The 18,666-nt window shown below is 52.1% G+C and overlaps 1 protein-coding gene, 1 non-coding gene and 2 pseudogenes across 2 annotated transcripts in view; all 4 read left to right on the plus strand.

The window, feature by feature from the left end:
• Positions 1-13,781, plus strand: part of LOC114489791 (gamma-tubulin complex component 5-like) — a 31,724-nt gene extending 17,943 nt beyond the window's left edge. Inside the window, exons 7-13 of the mRNA XM_036013545.1 lie at positions 732-849; positions 4,580-4,669; positions 6,037-6,130; positions 6,662-6,908; positions 9,818-10,077; positions 11,373-11,569; positions 13,041-13,781. Coding sequence (XP_035869438.1) covers positions 732-849; positions 4,580-4,669; positions 6,037-6,130; positions 6,662-6,908; positions 9,818-10,077; positions 11,373-11,569; positions 13,041-13,389 — 1,355 coding nt within the window. The 3' untranslated portion in view covers positions 13,390-13,781. The remainder of the gene's footprint in view (positions 1-731; positions 850-4,579; positions 4,670-6,036; positions 6,131-6,661; positions 6,909-9,817; positions 10,078-11,372; positions 11,570-13,040) is intronic.
• A 2,157-nt stretch (positions 13,782-15,938) lies between these two features.
• Positions 15,939-16,057, plus strand: LOC114489810 (annotated as a pseudogene).
• A 1,543-nt stretch (positions 16,058-17,600) lies between these two features.
• LOC114489808 lies at positions 17,601-17,719 on the plus strand. Its single transcript, XR_003683885.1, has one exon. It is a non-coding gene; the product is annotated as a 5S ribosomal RNA (ribosomal RNA).
• Positions 17,720-18,213: 494 nt separating this feature from the next.
• On the plus strand, positions 18,214-18,332 carry LOC114489809 (annotated as a pseudogene).
• The last annotated feature ends 334 nt before the right edge of the window (positions 18,333-18,666 follow it).

Below are 18,666 nucleotides of genomic sequence, written 5' to 3' on the forward strand. Positions count from 1 at the left end.
TAAGTGAAATCATATGGTATTTATATGACTTACTCTGTTTGGCATAATGAGTTGAAGGCCCATGCATTTTGTCAAAAACGGTAAGAATATATTCTCTTTTATGGCCGAGTAATGTTCCATTGCACATACACACCATTTCCTTATGCAGTCACCTACCCGTGGGCACACAGGTTGCTTCCATACCTTGGCAAGCGAGTCTGTGTGCAGGCCCTTTAAGTGGGCACCTTGGTTTCCAACAGAGTCCCATCTCGCCTGGATGGACGGGACCCCTCTTGTCTCCACATCCAGTGGGGTCTCTTCTTTCCGGCACTCCGGCACTGGGGCCCCGGGCTGGGGAGCCTGCTGGGGGGCTGGGACTTCTCACTCTTTAATATATGGTTTTAAATGAATATTGTCAGCTGTGATTTTTAAAAAGATTTTATTTATCCTTAGATAGGGGACACAAGGGAGAGAAACATCAGTGTGTGGCTGCCTCTCAAGTGCCCCCTACTGGGGACCTGGTCCACAACCGAGGCATCTGCCCTGACTGGGAATCGAACTGGCAGCTCTCTGGTTCACAAGCCAGCACTCAGTTCTACTAGCCAGGGCAGTCAGGGTGGTACCAGTTACTTTAAAGAGCCTTTTCCTATTGCATATTTGAATGGAGTGATGAGTTCAGATACTGTTACAAAGGTGATCCTACTTTGTTGTTAGCACATAACGTAACCACGTCAACTTGAACTTTCCTCCAGCGGAGGAGCCGGATGCCCGCAGCTGGCTGGAGCAGCACGTGGTCCGGCAGTACTGGACAGCGCGCACCTTGAGGTTCCCTCACAGCCTGCATTTGCACTCCAATTTGGCTGCTGTCTGGTAAGAGCCCAGGGTTTCATTTCATGTGCTAACAGAAGAAACTTTGGCTGGGGCCTGCCGGAGCCGAGTCCCTGACAGGCATCCAGTTTGGGTCTAGGTGGGAACTGGCACAGTGAGGATGCCTGGGGAAACCCCGCCTCCCCTCCTGTCTCCAGCTGCCACCAGCAGAACCTCCCCCTAAGGCATCCACGTGCAGGGAGTGGAGGTTGACGGCTGTGTGGCGCACGTTGTATGGGGCACTGCTGCCTGGTGCCTCCGGCCTGAGTGGCCTCTGCTCCACTGGTGTCCACCAGAGGCCGAAGTGGTGACCGCCCTTGGGTGGTGGCAGACATGTCCCAGTGGCTTCCAGTGACATGCTGTGGAATTGGGGGAGCTGACGAGAATGAGACGTCGTTGTCAGCAAGTTCTGAAAGCGTGAGCCCAGTGACACCGTGTCTGCAGTCGTTGTCCTGAGCTCCGGCACCCGGGCTCTGGGGGTGGCGAGGACTTTGCACCGGGTGTGGGACGGGACTCCTGCCGGGCTCACTCTGCGCAGTCCACCAGTGTGGCAGCCCCTCTCTGCAGGGACCCTGTGTTTCTTCCAGGCCGTGAGGACCCTGGAACTTGCCTCTGAGAGACCCGTGTTCCAGGCCAGCACACAGATGGGCCGCACAGCCCCTGGCCACTTTCCTTTCTCACAGGCCTGGCCCCTCAGCAGAGTGACACCTTTGCTACTGGGAACCGGGCTCGGCCCCTCGTTGGGCGCCCAGGGTGCACCACTCACCCTTCTCTCATGGAACGTGCGCTCTGCTGAACGCTGCTGCTTCCCTGGGTCCCTTCCTTGAGCACCGCCCCCAGCTGCGCCGCACCCAGGCCTGTGCTGCTGGGTCCCCACCCAGTCACCCCCTTTCACCACAGTGGACTGGGACCATCCACTCACCCACCACATGGGGACAGACAGGGGCTACGTGCCTGACCAGCTCAGTAGAGGCCAGCGTGGCAGCTTTGCAAACTCGGAGACCAAAACTGACCACACAGGATGGTCAGACATGAAGACTTTGTAAATAAAAGTAGGTCACGACAGGCGGTCACGTCCTGGGCTGGACTCTGCCCCAGAAGATGTCAGTCTTCACCCAACGAAGCCTGTCTGCCGTGTCTGCACCTGAGATGAGCCACCTTTGGGATGTCAACGGAATCTCCTTTTTCCGGACCTCTCACAAGCAGAGGCACCATGCGGCAGGGAGACCACAAATCCCCTCTTTGTTATTTTTTATAAAGATTTTATTTATTTTTAGACAGAGGGGAAGGGCAGGAGAAAGAGAGGGAGAGAAACATCGATGTATGGTTACCTCTCATGAATCCCTGCACTGGGAACTTGGCCCACAACCCAGGCATGTGCCCTGACTGGGAATCGAACCTGCAACCTTTGGTTTCCAGGCCTGCGCTAAATCCACTGAGATATACCACCCAGGGTTAATCCCCTCATTATTGATGTTATCATGCTAATTGTTGACTGTCAACTGTCCTGTCCCCAGCTGTATAAAAGAAGTACATGTCTATCATTTTACTTTTTGTCCAATGCCAGAGGTCCCCTCTCCTCCCCACCGCAGCCTGTCCGCTTACGCCCCCTCCCTAATCTCTCACCAGTGGATTTCAAGCAGCCTACTTATATCTTCTGTTTTGATTCTAACGTAAAAATAAAGTACAGCCCTGGCTGGTGTAGCTCAGTGGATTGAGTGCGGGCTGTGAACCAGGGGGTTGCCGGTTCAATTCCCAGTCGGGGCACATGCCTGGGTTGTGGCCTGGTCCCCAGCGGGGGCCACGTCAGTCAACAACACATTGATGTTTCTCTCCTTCTCTTTCTCCCTCCCTTTCCCTCTTTCTAAAAATAATGAATAAAATCTTCAAAATAAAATAAAATAAGGTACAAAGCTGCCATTTTCTGGAGCATTTTCTCCATCTATTGAAGCTTGGCTTCCCGGCAATTGTTGTCATTTTCACATTTCGACGTTTCTTACGTTGACAGTGTTGTGCCCACAGGGCCTGGACCTAACAGTGGACAAAAAGCAAGCACCCCACGAGTGGCCACCCCTCCTGCCCTGCCCTCTCCCTCTGTGTGACAACACAGAAACCTCCTACGTGTCGCTGCGCCAGATCCATGCGGTTGCTAGACTGTCTCAGCCCGGGGGTTGGCTGGATTCAGGGATTCTGTGCTCTTGGGCGAGAAAATTTTCCTGAAAATGAACATATATATGGGTCTTAAGTGTATGTGTAGATACATAATTTATTTTTATTTTTATTTATTGATTTTAAAGAGGAAGGGAGAGAGAGAAAGAACCACTGATGTGCTGTTCCACTTGCTGACGCATTCACTGGTTGGTTCTTGTATGTGCCTTGACTGGGGCTCAGACTCACAACCTTGGCGTATTGGGATGACGCTCTAACTAACTGAACTACCTGACCAGGCCTGTGATGCACAGTTTTTTGCTAGTGAGCAGGGGAATAAAAAAATCCATCGGACATCTGTCCTAAGCTCCCCCACAAAATAAATTGTTCACGAAGGCTTCTATGCTTCCCCTGTAGCTGTGCGCGAAGAACTGGCGGTGTCTGGATGCTCCTGGATGCTAGGCAGCAGCTCACATGCCACTCACAGAGATAGGAGCAGCTTCATATTTTTCTTTTTTCTTTTTTTTTTTTTAGAGAGAGGTAAAAAAGGGAGAAAGAGAGGGAGAGACACATCAATATGTGGTTGCCTCTCATGCGCCCCCTAGTAGGGACCAGGCCTGCAACCCAGGCATGTGTCCTTTGGTTCACAGGCCTGCACTCAATTCACTGGCCACAGCGACTGGGGCGAAGCGGCTTCATTTTCTATACAGAGCTTAATTCACCTTGACCGTGAGCAGTGCCTCCACTCACAAATATCCAGCCCAGCCCACCCGGAGGGAGACCCAGGACACACTCACCACAGAATTACGTGCATCTCCTTGCCATTAAACTGAGAAAGAAATCCGTTGTCAGGCTGAAGAGGAAGTTTGGGTGGTGCCTGAGTAACAGACTCCAGAGACGTGTGCTACTTGTCCTGCTTGCGGACAGCCTGCACTGGGCCCTCCTGCCCCTGGCTCCTTCCCCTGGCTGCAGGAAGTCCCAGTGCGGTTCTTGTGCCCGTTGGAGACATTAAACTGCAGCATCAGCCTGGCTGGTGAAATAAAGAGTTTATGTTTCATCGGTCTGTCCTTTGGGGGTGGGGGGGGACTTTAATGTTAATATTTTCTTTGATATGTGATGTAAATCAAGTACTTGCCTGAAATGTAAACTTACTGTGTTTTTAACAATGTTAATATAAAAGTTTTCAATTATTTTTTATTTTTAAAAGGAAATCCTTATTTTAATTATTGGCTGTCTTTGATTCTTAAAGGTCATGGATTGGTGTAAGGCCGTTTATTTGCTCTCCATTTCAGTGCACTTACTGCAAAAACACTATTGCCATTTTGACAGAAAGAAAAAGGTACATAGTTGAAGTGTTTGCCTCAACCAGCAATAAACACACCAGCGCCATCACTCCAAAGCGCCTCTCTGAGAGCATTTTAGTTGACCTGCAGAAATGAATAGGGCAGGTCATTGAGAGCCTGAGGCATGCTGACTGGCTTACTGAGTGCTGGTAAATTACCACTCAATGGCACGTGTTCTTGGAGAAGCAATTTCACAAAAGGAGAAACCTTTTCACTGACACTTGATATTTTCTTTCGAACAGGGACCAACACTTGTACAGCAGCGACCCGTTGTACGTTCCCGATGACAGAGTTTTTGTGACTGAGACACAGGTTATCCGGGAAACACTGTGGTACGTCCTGTCCCCTGATCAGTAGTCTGGACGACTTTATTTTTTAAAAAATACTTTATTTCTAGAGAGAGGGGAAGGGAGGGAGAGAAGCATCCATGTGTGGTTGCCTTTCGTGCGCCCAGTCCTGGGGACCAGGACTGCAACACAGGTGTGTGTCCTGATTGGAAATCGAACCGGCGACCCTTGGCTTTGCAGTCGGGTGCTCAGTCTACTGAGCCACACTAGCCGGGGCTACATGACTTGATTAGTGGTGTAAGGAAAAGCATCCAGGGGTTTTTCCATGTAGCCTACAAACAGGCCTTTAGGTGTGAACCCCAGCAGTTCCCAGTGGGCACCCGAATTCTGCTGGTGCCTCAGGAAGCCCAAACTTGATTTTCCACCGTGGAGATTGAGATTTTGAGGCGTTTACTTCTCTTTCATTTTGAATAGCTTAATATACAGGGTCCGACAGAAGTAAGGCATGCTTTATTGTGTGTGGTTGGTAGGGTAATCATATGGGTGTACTGGTTTATAGTTTTAATTTGAACATTTCACCTAAAATGTCCTAGGGTGCGCTTGGGAGTAATATGACATGCTTATGATTTTGTAGTAGACAGGGGCGTTATTTGTGCCAGACCCTGTGTACATGTCTAACTGGATTACACCATCACTTTGCTAATGTCCAGGTTCAAAGCAAGGCTTCTCATGTGCTGCCTACTGCTTGCAATAGGCAGAGCATCCCGATGGCAGTCAGCCTGGGCCCAGCCCCGGGAACCAGGAAGCTAGGACATCAGAGTGTGTTCCCACAAAAGGACAATGAGCAGTGAGACCCATAGAGCCGTCACTCAGATCTCCTATGTCTGGCCCCCTCTACCCAGAAACATAATGTTCACATTCTTTTTCTTTTTTTTTTTAAATAATATTTATAAAAGACTTCATCTATATATTTGTAGAGAGGGAGGAAGAGAAACATCAATGTGTGGTTTCCTCTCACACACTCCCTGCTGGGGACCTGGCCCACAACCCAGGCACGTGCCCTGACTGGGAATTGAACCAAAGACCCTTTGGTTTCCAGGCTGGTGCTCAGTCCACTGAGCCACACCAGCCAGGGTTAATGTTGACGTTCTGAAAACCAGGAAGGTCTGTTCGGACCACCTCCTGTGGGAGGAAATGCTTTGACAAGGCTGTTTGAACTTCACTCTGAGATGATACTGACATGTTTTGAGTGTTAAGGTAACCCGATGAAAAGAGTGATGTCTTCTGTTTTCTAGTTACCTGACCTCTCTGCTCCGCCCAAGTCTGAGTCTTTCATTACAAATTCTTAATCGTTACTGTAGCGAGCATTCTTCTATACTTAAAATACACTTAAACTTCTGTTTTCATTTCAGGTTACTCTCAGGAGTCAAGAAGCTCTTTATCTTTCAGTTGATAGATGGGAAGGTAACTGTGAGGAACGACATTACCGTCACCCATTTGACCCACGTAAGTTAACTGTGTAAGTGATCATTAAATAATGGGATTTGTGTAAACTGTGCGTGTATAACTTTAGAACATTTTTCAATACTAAAGCTACTAAATATATCTTAAGATCCAAAAGGCAAAATTAACTTGTGCAGCTTAAGAGTGCTTAGAGAATTCTTTAGTGTTGTTGTAATGTTATGTTTAGTTTTAATTTGTGTTTTCTCCTTTTTATTGGTCATTCTATATTGGGAAAGCTGTATGCTGTAAATGTTTTGCATATAGTACATTTATCTGAAATGTATCTTTAAAAAGTGTAAGCCTTGAAGAAAATACAAGGAAAAAATGAAGTTACTACAATCAAATTTTAAAAAGCATAAGCCTCAATTCTATATTCTGTAGATATTAATGTTCATGGTACCTTTTGGATCTAAGCATACTGTTCACAACAGTCACACAGGAGCTATTTTACAGCGAGGGGATATGGATTTGAAACTCGCAGAGACTGGCTTGAAATAATCCTGTGTTTCGTTTCCATCCCGTGACCGGCGGCAGAGCTGTCTGCGGTCGGTGCTGGAGCAGATGGCGGCCTACGGGCAGGTGGTGTTCCGGCTCCAGGAGTTCATCGACGATGTCATGGGCCACGGCCCTGAGAGCTCGCTGCCGGGGAACGGGAATGGCCCCAAGAAGCTCACAGAGGCCCCCTTCCGAACCTACCAGGCGTTCATGTGGGCCCTGTACAAATACTTCATCACTTTCAAAGAAGAACTTACAGAAATTGAGAAGTGTATCATCAATAACGGTATTGAAACGTTCTTCGCTTTTACTCCTAAGACACACAACTCACACTTGGAATGCCGTTGAAGTTATTCATTGATAGGAGGTTCGAAAATTACGTGGCAAAGAAGTAACTGTCATGAATATATTTATTTTTTAAATTTGTATTATTTTTTGTCATTACCCAAGGACATTTTGTAATTGCTTTAAAAGAGAGAGAAAGGTGTGGCGGATCCTGGCCGGCAGGATCTGTGTGTGTTGTGGCTGCTCGTGAACAAATACACGGGGACAACAGAAGTCCTGTGGAGAAAAAGGGACAGCATGGCCACTCTCTGAGAGAGAGGGCCAGACGCCCCTGCCTGGAGAAGCTTTTTGTGTTTTCTGGGTCCATGACATGGAGGGTAGTCCTCCTTTACTATGCACAAGTTCACTGCAGGGGACTCCCATTTACAGATAACAAAGGGAAGAATGCTATTAATTACTCAAAAGAGGATGTTGCAGATCAGGGGGAAAGTGGTTGAACTGGTCACACTCCATACTTGGGAGGTTTAGCTCAGATTTTAGGAAGTTGCAGTAAGCACTTGCTTCTTCAATTCAGAGTGAGGGAGTTTTAGCAAAAGCAAGTCTCATAGGAGTCTGGGTACATTGCAGGCCTGACTCCCCATGGGAAAGACTCTCCATGGGCGTGGTCCTGCATGCCACTCGCTCCCCAGTGGTTTTCCACGTGAGTGCTGAGCTACATTCCCATGCCACACGAAGGGGATCCCTACAGAAAGGGGGACAGAGAGAGAAACATCAATTGGTTGCCTTCCATGTGTGCTTGGTCTGGGGACAGAACCTAGGTATGTGCCCTGACTGGGAATCAAACCTGCAACCTTTTGGTGCGCAGTACAGTGCTTGAACAACCTGAGCCACGCTGGCCAGGGCTAAAATTATTCTAAATTTGGATTTTAAGCCATACATGTCATTAAAAATCCAAACAGTAGCGAAAGACGGTGAAAATTTTTCTACCACTGCAGGTGTGGCTCAGTTGGTTAAAAGCCTTGTCCCGTAGGCCGAAGGGTTGCAGGTTCAATTCCCAGTCAGGACATGTGCCTAGGTTCTGGTTCAGTCACATTTCAGTTCTAGTCAGGGTGCATGCAGGAGGCAGCTGATTGATGTTTCTGTCTCACATTGATGTGTCTCTCTCTGTCTCCCTCCCTCCCTTCGCCTCTCTATAAAATCAATAAGCATGCTCTCAGGTGAGGGAAAAATAAAGAAAACTTTTTCTCCTACTCCAGTTCTTCAGGCAACAACCCAGTTCCTCTCCCTAGAGGGAACCAAGTCGTAGTTGCTTGTGTACCCTCCTGGAAATAAAATTTTTTTTAAAGATTTTATTTATTTTTAGAGAAAGGGGAAGGGAGGGAGAGGAAAGAAATATCAATGTGTGGTTGTCTCTAGTGTGCCTCTTACCGGGGTCCTGTCATGTAACCCAAATTTGTGCCCTCACTGGGACTCGAACCGATGACTTTTTGATTTGCAGGCCGGCACTCAATCCAGTGAGCCACACTAGCTGGGCCAGAAATAATTTAGACAATGCAGTGGGTGCATTTTCATGTGTGCAGTCCTGGAAGTCTATTCACTGCTCCCTTCAAATCCTATTTTCATTTAAATGTTAAAGATCATTACCTTATAAGTATATGAAGAGCCTCGTCATTCTTTTTCACAAACTCAGTGTCTTGCTGCATGGATGTGTCACAGACCAGTCCCCTTGTGGATACTCAGGTGCTTCTGAGCCTTTGCTGTTGCCATTAGCACCGTAGTGGTAACCACTGCTGTGTCATTTGTTGTACTCAGGCAACGAGCTGGCTGTAGTGCAAGTTCTTCAGAGCACCGCTGCCCGGGCTGGTGTGACTCAGTGGTGTGGGTGCCGGCCTGCAAACCAGAGGCCATTGGTTCAATTCCCAGTCAGGGCACCTGGCTGGATTGCAGGCCAGGTCCCCAGTAGGGGGTGCATGAGAGGCACCCACACACTGATGTTTCTCCTCCTCCCTTCCCTTCTCTCCAAACTGCCACTGCAGGTGTGGCTCAGTTGGTTAATTTAATAAATTAAATCTTTCATTAAAAAACGGTGTGGAAGTGCTGGCAGAGGCAATGGCGGGCAATTTGCCACATTGTTCGACAGGAATCACTGAGCACCTTGCCACCCTTGCAAACAGCACCTGACCAAACCCTGTGGCCCTCACCCATGGGACGGGTGTGAAGCAGCAGCCCAGTGCCAGTGTCTTCCCCTCCACTCTGGTTGCAGCTCAAAGCAGTGCTCAGTCCCCTGTGCCCATCACGGGACTTCCCTGAACCCCCCAGGGGGTGACCCCACATGTCGCTACAGTCTGTCATCAACACCAGGGACCTACCCCGGCACAACACACTGGGGAGCCCGCAGACCCTCCTCGGGTGTCACCCCTCTGCGGGCACTCACTTTTCTTCGGGGAGTGGGGAGTAAGATGTGTGTGTGTCGTGCTGTGACGTGTGGTCCTGTGCACTGATTCCCGCAGCCCCCTCCACGCTCAGGAGTCAGAGCCGGCTCTTGCCGCCCCCTGTAGCCAGTCCCTTTGCCCTTCCCCCCCAAACAGCAGCCCCACTGTATTCTGGGATTTATTTCTTTTGTCCAGTAGTTTTAATTTGCGTTCTTCGGTTACAAATGAGGTCGGCTGTCTTTCTGTCTAAGAATCACTGGTGTTTCCTTCCCTGTCACCTTCTTTATACGTTGTTTCTCTGGGATTTCGTTTGTTCCCCCCTGAGAAAGTACTTTCTTTAGGGACATGAACTTGGGAGACAGGAGACAAAAATGCAGCCCCCTCCTGTCGGCTCTGCCTTCCCTCGTGGGTGAGCATTTCTGGGGTATCTGACTGCACGGTTTTCCTGGCTAACGAGTGTGACCCTTGACCCTCGCAGACACCACAGTAACTCTTGCCATCGTGGTGGACAAGCTGTCACCCCGACTGGGGCAGCTGAAGGTTCTGCACAGAATCTTTAGCACCGGGATAGCCGAGGTCCCTCCAGACACACGGAACGTCGTTCGGGCGTCTCACCTGCTTAACACCCTGTACAAGGCCATCCTCGAGTATGACAACGTGGGGGAGGCCTCTGAGCAAACGGTACGTGGCCCCTCGCCTGGTCTCAAGGGCATGGCTCCCTCCTGTGCTGGCAGAACAGTGGGCCGAAGCTCCTTCTAGAAACAGTGCTGAAGTCCCGGCGTGTCTAACACTTGTGCGGGGTTTTGAAATAAGCTTTAAGTTTGTTTTCCGATTTTATTTATTTTTAGAGGGAGGGGAAGGGAGGGAGAAAAAGTGAGAGAAACATCAAAGTGTGGTTGCCCCTCGAGTGCCCCCTGCTGGGGACCTGGCATACAACCCAGACATGTGCCCTGACTGAGAATTGAACAGTGACCCTTCAGTTCACAGGCCAGCACTCAGCCCACTGAGCCACACCAGCCAGGGCTCTTCTAAGTTGTAATTGCTAGGATGAGCAGAAGGATGCGATGCAGCAAGGACAGAACGTGACAGCAGGATGTGAAAAGTTCCCAGCTGTCTTCCAAAGCGAGGTGCATTAGCCCTTTCTGAAATAAAACTGCAAGTCTATGATGGGAAGCCTCGAGAGTGGTCATCGAAAGAAAAAGTAGGACCAAGTTTACTAGGGGCTGAGAAGAGGGTAGGTTCATTATGGGGACAGAGTTGCAGGGACTTTTTTTTTAAGATTTTATTGATTTATTTTTTTAGAGAGGGGGGAGGGAGGAAGAGAGGGAGAAAACATCAATGTGTGGTTGATTCTCGCACACCCCTTACTGGGGATCTGGCCTACAACCCAGGCATGTGCCCTGACTGGGAATTGAACCGGCCACCCTTTGGTTTGCAGGCCAGCGCTCAGTCCACTGAGCCACACCAGCCAGGGCAAGAGTTGCGATTTCAAGCATAAGAATGTTCTGGGGATCTATTCTCACAACAGTGTGAATGTACTGAACTCGACTGAACTGTACACTTAAAAACGATGGAGAGCATATTTATGTTATACCCTTTTTCATCACAATTTAATAAAATAGCGCTCACTAGAGACTAGAATCGAGAAAGCTGCGGGTTTGTCTGGGCATGTGTTTTGGGTGTGTTTCCCCGTTGGTTGGCGCACTGTGAGTTTCTCCCCATTGTGGTCCTGCGGCTCCATGTAAAGGAGGTCCGTTTCTTCCAGCTGTGTAGTGTTTTGCTACTGGGCGGGGCAGTAGGATGAAACCGTGTCCTCATTGCTTCTGGACACCTCGCTCACTGCTCCACTCAGGCAGGAAAACCGTGTCCCTGTTGTCCCTGGGTAACCGCCCCGCACGGGCGTCCGAGTGTGGGCTACAGACCTGTGCTCATCTCGTGAGTGGGTGAGCTCTTCACAAGGGTCTTACAACACGTGGTTTGGCCTTTTAATTTCCTACTTTATTTCAGAAAGCAGAAACCTGGTCACTTTCTAGAAGGTATCTCAGCAGCGTGTCGGCCTCATCTCTCGCCGAGACCAGGACGCCCTGAAAGCGGCCTACGCACGTGTCCCGGAAAGGTCCCTGCTCTTCTCCCTCTGGGTGGAGATCGTGCGGCCCTACCTGCAGATCGTGGACGAGTGGATCGCGCACGGCCACCTGGGCGACTGCGCGCGGGAGTTCATCATCCAGAGGTGACCGCGGCCACACGAGGCTTGGGGCATGTGGGGCGGTTTCGCTGGGTTCAGGCACCACCGAGGGTGAGCAGTTGGGCTGAGAGAGCTCTGTGGTCACCACAGGGCATGTCAGGGCACCACCCCCAGACACCTTTCTCCTGCCCTTGTGTCAGTTCACTGCTTAGTCCTGCAGACTGCCTCTCCGGATGGCAGTGTGTCGATGTCGGGCTGGCCTAGTGACACGCACAGCACTTCCTGTGAAGCAAGTGCTGGCCACAACCACCCACTCCAGTCATTCCAGGGGAAACTATCGGTTAGATAAAAGTATGAAAACATTTCCGAGGAGGCCTTGAATACATTTATTTCTCCAAATTAGCTGCTCTAGATTTTTTTTTCTTTTTAATCCTCATGTGAGGATATGTGCATTGATTTTAGAGAGCAGAAGGGGGGGCGGGGGGGACACACACACACATACAAACACACACATCGATGTGAGAAAGAAACATTGATTGGCTGTGCACCCCAACGAGGACCAAACCTGCAACCCAGGCATTTGCCCCAACCAGGAATTGAACCCTGGACCTTCTGGTGTGTGGGATGACATTCCAACTGCTGACCCTCAGGAGCCAGCATGCTACTTTTCTTTTTAACACTTAAGTTAATTGATTTTTCTGAGTACAATCACAGAATCTGCATCTCAGCGCCGTGTGAAGTTGGGTGCTCTGTGTGGGTGTGTGGTTTTATTGACAGCTGTTCATTTCCCTCGACAGGAAGGGCGTGCTGATGCCTCCAAGCTCTGGAAAGGTGGCCCTGTTTCTGGTGCTCAGATACAAGAGGCAGCCTTTCCCCCAGTCCAGCTTTTGTCTCTCATTCTGTCCTGTTTCATCTCTCTCAGTATTCTTAGTAGGGAGTATCTATCATTTCATTACTTGGTGCAATTCTGTTAATAATCTCCGTGGGCCCTGGGTGGTGTGGCTCAGTGGATTGAGGGCTGGCCTACCAACCAAAGGGTCACCAGTTCAATTCCCAGTCAGGGCACATGCCTGGGTTACAGGCCAGGTCCCCAGTAGGGGGTGCACAAGAGGCAACCACACATTGATGTTTCTTTCTCCCTCCCTTCCCCTCTCTCTAGAAAAGTTAATAAATAAAATCTTTTTAAAAAAATCTTATGTGGAGAGGGGTAGGTGTGGAAGTCTGGAGATTACTCTCATGGGAGATGAACAAATTAATCATATTTTGCTTAATTCCAATCCAGGCAACTTTCTACTTAATTAGATTTTTGTCTCAGGCATCAGAGTATTTATCCATGTTTTCATGTTAAGCTGAGGCCAGATAAACTCTCCCATTTTGCACAGACAGTGCTTCATTTTAGCAATAACTGACGTTACTGTGTCTGGGAATGTCTGGACAACACGGGGCTGAGCTAGAACACACATGCTGTTCTTTTGGAAGAAGGATGAACATCGAACATTCTTTTGAATCTCGACAGAAACAAAAATGTTCCGGTCAATCACAGAGACTTCTGGTACGCAACCTACACGCTCTACAGTGTGTCGGAAAAGACAGAGAACGAAGAGAAGATGAGCAACAACGCCAGTGCGAGCTCCGGCAGCGAGCTGGGGCCCTCCAGCCGCCAGTCCACCATGGTGTCCTTCCTCAGGCCCGTGCTGAAGCACATCATCATGGCCGGCAAGTCCATGCAGCTGCTGAAGCACCTGCAGGCCGGGGACGGCACCGCGAGCCAGGCCACGGCCAGAGGTGGGCCCTTCTCGCGCGCCTCTCGCGGCAGGGGCTGCTCTGCTGCTGTCCTCACTCTTGTCATCCGAGACATGGAATGATTCTGTAGTTTTCTGTTTGTTTTGTTGTTTGTAATTTTTAGAGAGAGGGGAAGGGAGGGAGAAACATCGATTGGTTGGTTGCCACTTGTACATGCCCCGAACGGGGACGGAACCCACAACCCAGGCATGTGCCCTGACTGGGGATTGAACCTGCGATCATGGGCTTGCAAGACCACACCCAAGCGAGTCACACCAGTAGTTTGAAAATCATCAAAGCCTTCTAGTTACACGGAAATTAGCACCATGATCAAGGGAGTAGCTCATGCTGCTTCTAATAGGAAAATGGTTGTCCTCATTGGAAATGTCTAGCACTTGTTCTGGCCAATGTGGCTCACTGGAGTGAATGCTGGACTGCTAAGCAAGAGCTTGTTGGTTCAATTCCCAGTCAGGACACATGCCTGGTTGTGGGCCAGGTCCCCAGTTGGGGGTGTGCTAGAGGCAAATAATTGATGTTTCTCTCCTATCTTTCTCCCTCCCTTCCCTTCTCTCTAAAAATAAATATATTTCTTTATATTTCTTTAAAAGAAAGAAATTTGTAGCACTGTATTTGAAAGACAGTGATAATAAGTTCCACATGTATTTTCCTCAGTCTTTATTCCTGAGGACTGGTCTTTTTTTTTCGGGGGGTTGGGGGGTTTGAGTCAGAGGAAAGGAGAAAGAGGAAAAAATCAATGTGTGGTTGCCTCCCACATGTCCCCTCTTGGGGACCTGGCCCACACACAGCCCAGGCATGTGCTGTGCCCTGACTGTGAATCAAACCACTTACCCTGGATTCACAGGCCCATGCCCGATCCACTGAGCTACACCATCCAGGGCAGGACTGGTCCTTTAAAAATAATTCCCTAGCATATCTTGTAGCATGTCACTCTTGAAGACCACGAGCCCTGGTAGATAGGAATTCATTGGTGAGCAGTTCAGACTGGACCGTAGATTTCAATAAAATTTTGATGTTATTTCTAGTAATTTTATCAATTGAGTAAAAAGATTTGAGAGGCCTAAATGAGACCCATGGTTTTGTTTGTAAATCAGCTTAGTGTTACATCAGTTATTTTGTATCTTGTCTAATAATATTTTCAGTTGGCCGCGGTTCTTGCTCAGTTGGTTAGAGCATCATCCAGATATGCCAAAGTTACGGGTTTGATCCTGGTCAGGGAACATATAAGAATCAACCAATGGAGGTATAGAGAAGTGGAACAACAAATTCATGTCCCAGCCCATCCCTTTCTCTTTCCCTCCCACCTCTCTAAAATCAATAAATACAAATTTTAAAACATAAGAATAATATTTTTACTTTGGATATTTACCTTTTGATGCAATAATAAAATGTAATGAGCTTTCCAGGCCCAATCTTGGAAGTCTGATAAAATGCTGAAGTGCTGTACATGGTAACTAAACTTTCAAGTGCCCTGTTTAGGGTACTCCCCTTGTTCAGAATAAATTTAGGTTATACTTTCTTCTTTAACCCTGAACTTCTCAGCTGTGCAACAGGATGTAAAAATGGGTAGTGGCACTGTATTATAAAAGGAACGATATGGGAATAAACGCTCATAGTATTTCAAGAGAGAAAATACCAGGCAACATTTGGATTAAAGCACATGATATGTCTGAATGACACTTAATGTTAAGTAACCTGACACATCTTTACATTTCAAACCCAGAAAGAAAACGACTGTGTTAACTCTTTCTGGGGCCCACAGCAGGCTCTCAAGGCTCCCGGAGGCCCCCTCCCACATCTCAGGACATACCACCCTGAACACACCCTGGACCTCCTCTAATCTCCGAAGCAGGCTCCGGCCTGGTTAGTACCTGGATGGAAGACCTCCTAGGAGTACCGGGTGCTGTAGGCTTTTCCCGCTTTGGCCTTTCCCCAGGCTCACCTTTGCCCGAGCAGGGGCGCCCTCTAGTCCCTGTGGTGGCAGAGAGTTGGCTGCCCCCATCTCCCTGCGCGGGGGCGATGCCATCAGGTTGTGCGTGTCCCGCCGAATCCCTCCCTCCCACTTGGGCCGGAAGTGTCAGGGTGGGGTGGTAGGAGCACAGGGTAGGGGGCGGTTATGGCACAGATCATGCCCAGAAGGCAGACCCCGTTACGGGTGATTCCCTGCCACTGGCCTCAGGGACACAGACCCCGCCTTCACTTAGGGTCGCGGCGCTGATGCCCAGGGAAGGTTCTCGGACTCCCCAGCCCTCCTGTGCACAGCCCACAGGTGCTGGACAGACTACCCCCAAGGTACGCTTTACACAGCTTACACAGCCCGGGCTGCCCGAGGCTGGCTCAGCGCCCAGGGACCTGCGGGTGCCTGGGCGGGCCCCTGGTCCCGCCTCCGGGGTTGCTCCATGGGCCTGCGGCACCACACCCCTTGGGCTAACTGGGGACGGTCCCTGTCCCTCACACCAGGTTGTCTCCTCTCGCCTCTGCGACGATAAGGGGGAACCCACGTGCCACCTTGGAGGCCGGTGGTCAACACGACTCAGAGAGGGGAGCTGTCAAGGGGAGTGAGGGCCCCGGGGCCCCACACGGGCTCTTGGAGCTCCTGGAGCCCGCCTCCCGAGTCTAAGGAAAGACCGCCCTGAACCCACCAGGTCTCCTCTGATCTCTGAAGCTGAGCAGGGTCGGGCCTGGTTAGTATGTGCATGGGAGACCGCCTGGGAGTACCAGGTTCTGCAGGCTTTTCCTGATTTTGATTTTGTCTTTCCCCAGGCTGTCCTTTTGGCCGTCCCGGGACAGGGGCCTAGGGCATCTGGGGGGCAGAGGTTGACTGCCTTCCATCTACCTGGTGTGGGGCGATGCCATCACCTCCAGGGTGCCAGGACCATTCCATTCCACACCCTCCCTTCTGAGTCAGGGCCGGGACAGGGGGTGGTTAGGGCCCAGCCACGCCCAGAAAGCCTGCCGCTGTGGGCAGGAATCACTCCCACGGACCTCAGCGCCAGAGCCCGCTCCTTCACTGAGGGTTCCTAGGTTCCCGGTCAGGATGCACGGGGTGGGTTCTTCCACTCACCAGCCCTCGTGTCCCTAGCCCACAGGGGCTGAACAGAGTTCCCCAAGGAAGGCTTTGCGTCGCCCGCACCGCTCCGAAGCCCCGGCTCAGCGGGCACAGAGCTACAGGGTGCGCAGGGCCGCCCCTGCTCCCTCCTCCAGGGAACTATTTGGGCGCGCAGCACCCCACCCCTTTAAGCTACCGGGGAGGTTCCACGACCCCGGCCACAAGTTCTCACATCACGCCCATGTGTGGATAAGGGGGCGCCCACGGGGCACCTTCCACGCTGGTAGAGTGCGGGCCAGGGAGAGCTGCGCCGTCCAGCGGAGCCAGAGGCCCCAGGACCGCTCGGGCTCACGGTCTCCCAAAGGTCATCTGCCTGGTGTAGGGCCCAACAATCCCGAACCCGCCTGGTCTCCTCTGATCTCAGAAGCCAAGCAGGGTCGGAGCTGGTTAGCACTTGTTTGGGAGACCGCCTGGGAGTACCGGGTGCTGTAGGCTTTTCCGGATTTGTCTTCCCCCCGCCCCCCAACTCGTCTTTGGCCCGCGCCCGGCCAGGCCTAGGGACTGTGGTGGCCGAGCGTTGGCCGCCCCCATCCACCTGCGCGGGGGCGATGCCATCAGGTTGTGCGTGTGCCCCAGAATCCCCCGCCCCGCTCGGGGCGGATGTGGCCCGGTGGGGCGGGCGCGGCACGGGGTAGGGGGATGTCCTGGCACAGGTCCAGCCTGGAAGGCGGGCCGGTCCTGACGACTCTCCGCCACTGGCCTCAGGGACAAAGCGAGCCTTCTCTGTGGGTTCCCGCGCCCTGACACCCAGGGAACGCCCCTCCGATCTCCCATCCCCCCGGACCCCAGACCCCCCAGCGCGGTTGTCCAGCCTTCGCCCGGGTGTGCTGGGCCCCGCCAAGGCCGCCCCGAAGCCGTTCCCACGGCCCAGGGCGTCCGGCGTCCTCAGTGCGGCCCCTGGATCCACGTCAGGGGGTCCTGGCGTGGTCCCGGGCGCGCGCGCAGCACCCGCCCTCAACCCTTCAGGCTCGCTGGGGCGGAAAGCCGGCCCTGGCAACAGGGGCTCTCGGCCGGCCTTTGCCGGGTCAAGGGGTGGCCGGCCGGGCTCCTCCCGGGGCACCTAGGAGGCCTGCGGGCAGCCCTGCAGAGAGACGGCCGCGGCCGCGCAGGGAGAGCGGCCCAGACGCGGGGCTCGGGCTCTTGAGGCTCCCGGTGGCGGCCTCCCTCGTCTACGGCCATACCACCCTGAACGCGCCCGATCTCGTCTGATCTCGGGAGCTAAGCAGGGTCGGGCCTGGTTAGTACTTGGATGGTAGCCCGCCTGGGAGTACCGGCTGCTGTAGGCTTTTCCCGATTTTTTTTTCCCCCCACCAGTCTCTCTCCTTCGGACCGCGCCGTGGAGCGGCTTCCGGCCTGTGGAGTCCCAGGGTTGGGTGCCTTCCAACTACCTGCTTTGGGAGCTGCCTTGACCCTGGGAGTACCCGCCCGTCCCCTTGCAGCAGGGGCGGGGTCCGGCCTCAGGCCACGCCCAGAAGGCGGGTCCGGGTCTGGATGAGTCTCTCCCAGTGGCCTGGGCGCCAGCCCAAGTCTTCACTGGGCTTTCTGTAGTCCGGACACACACGGACCATGCCCAGGCTCACCTGCCACCAGTTCCCAGCCCCCAGGCACTGCACAGAGTTCCCCCCGGGTCCGCTTTGTGTCGGGGGTTCCACTCAGAACCCAGGCCTACCAGGCAGGGCACTGAGGGCACAGGATCGCCCCTCCTCCATCAGCTGCGAAGTGAACACAGGGACCGTGGGCCGGATTCCAGCTCTTGAGGCTCCCAGAGGCCATCTCCATTCTCTGCGGCCACAGCACCCTGATCCCACCAGGTCTCCTCTGATCTCTGAAGCTAAGCAGGGTCGGGCCTCGTTAGTACTTGAATTGGAGACCGCCTGGGAATACCGGGTGCTGTAGGCTTTTCCTGATTTTGATTTGGTCTTTCCCCAGGCTGTCCTTTTGGCCGTCCCGGGACCGGGGCCTAGGGCATCTGGGGGCAGAGGAGTGGCTGCCTCCAATCTTCCCGCTGTGGGCGTTGCCTTTACCGTGGGGGGGGTGTGGCCCAATCTCTTTGCCACCTTCTCTCCTAGGCTGCAGGAGGTCGGGTGTCAGGGATTGGTTATGGATCAGGCCACGCCCAGAAGGCGGGCCTGTGTGCTGGCCCACCTCTCACACTTTTCCCAGGGCCCGACCCCACCCCTCCGTTAGGGTTCCCGGGCTCGGCGCCCAGGAAACTTTCTCCGGCTCCCCAGCC

The sequence above is a fragment of the Phyllostomus discolor genome, chromosome 12 (assembly GCF_004126475.2).
Source record: "Phyllostomus discolor isolate MPI-MPIP mPhyDis1 chromosome 12, mPhyDis1.pri.v3, whole genome shotgun sequence".
Taxonomy (NCBI): Eukaryota; Metazoa; Chordata; class Mammalia; order Chiroptera; family Phyllostomidae; genus Phyllostomus; species Phyllostomus discolor.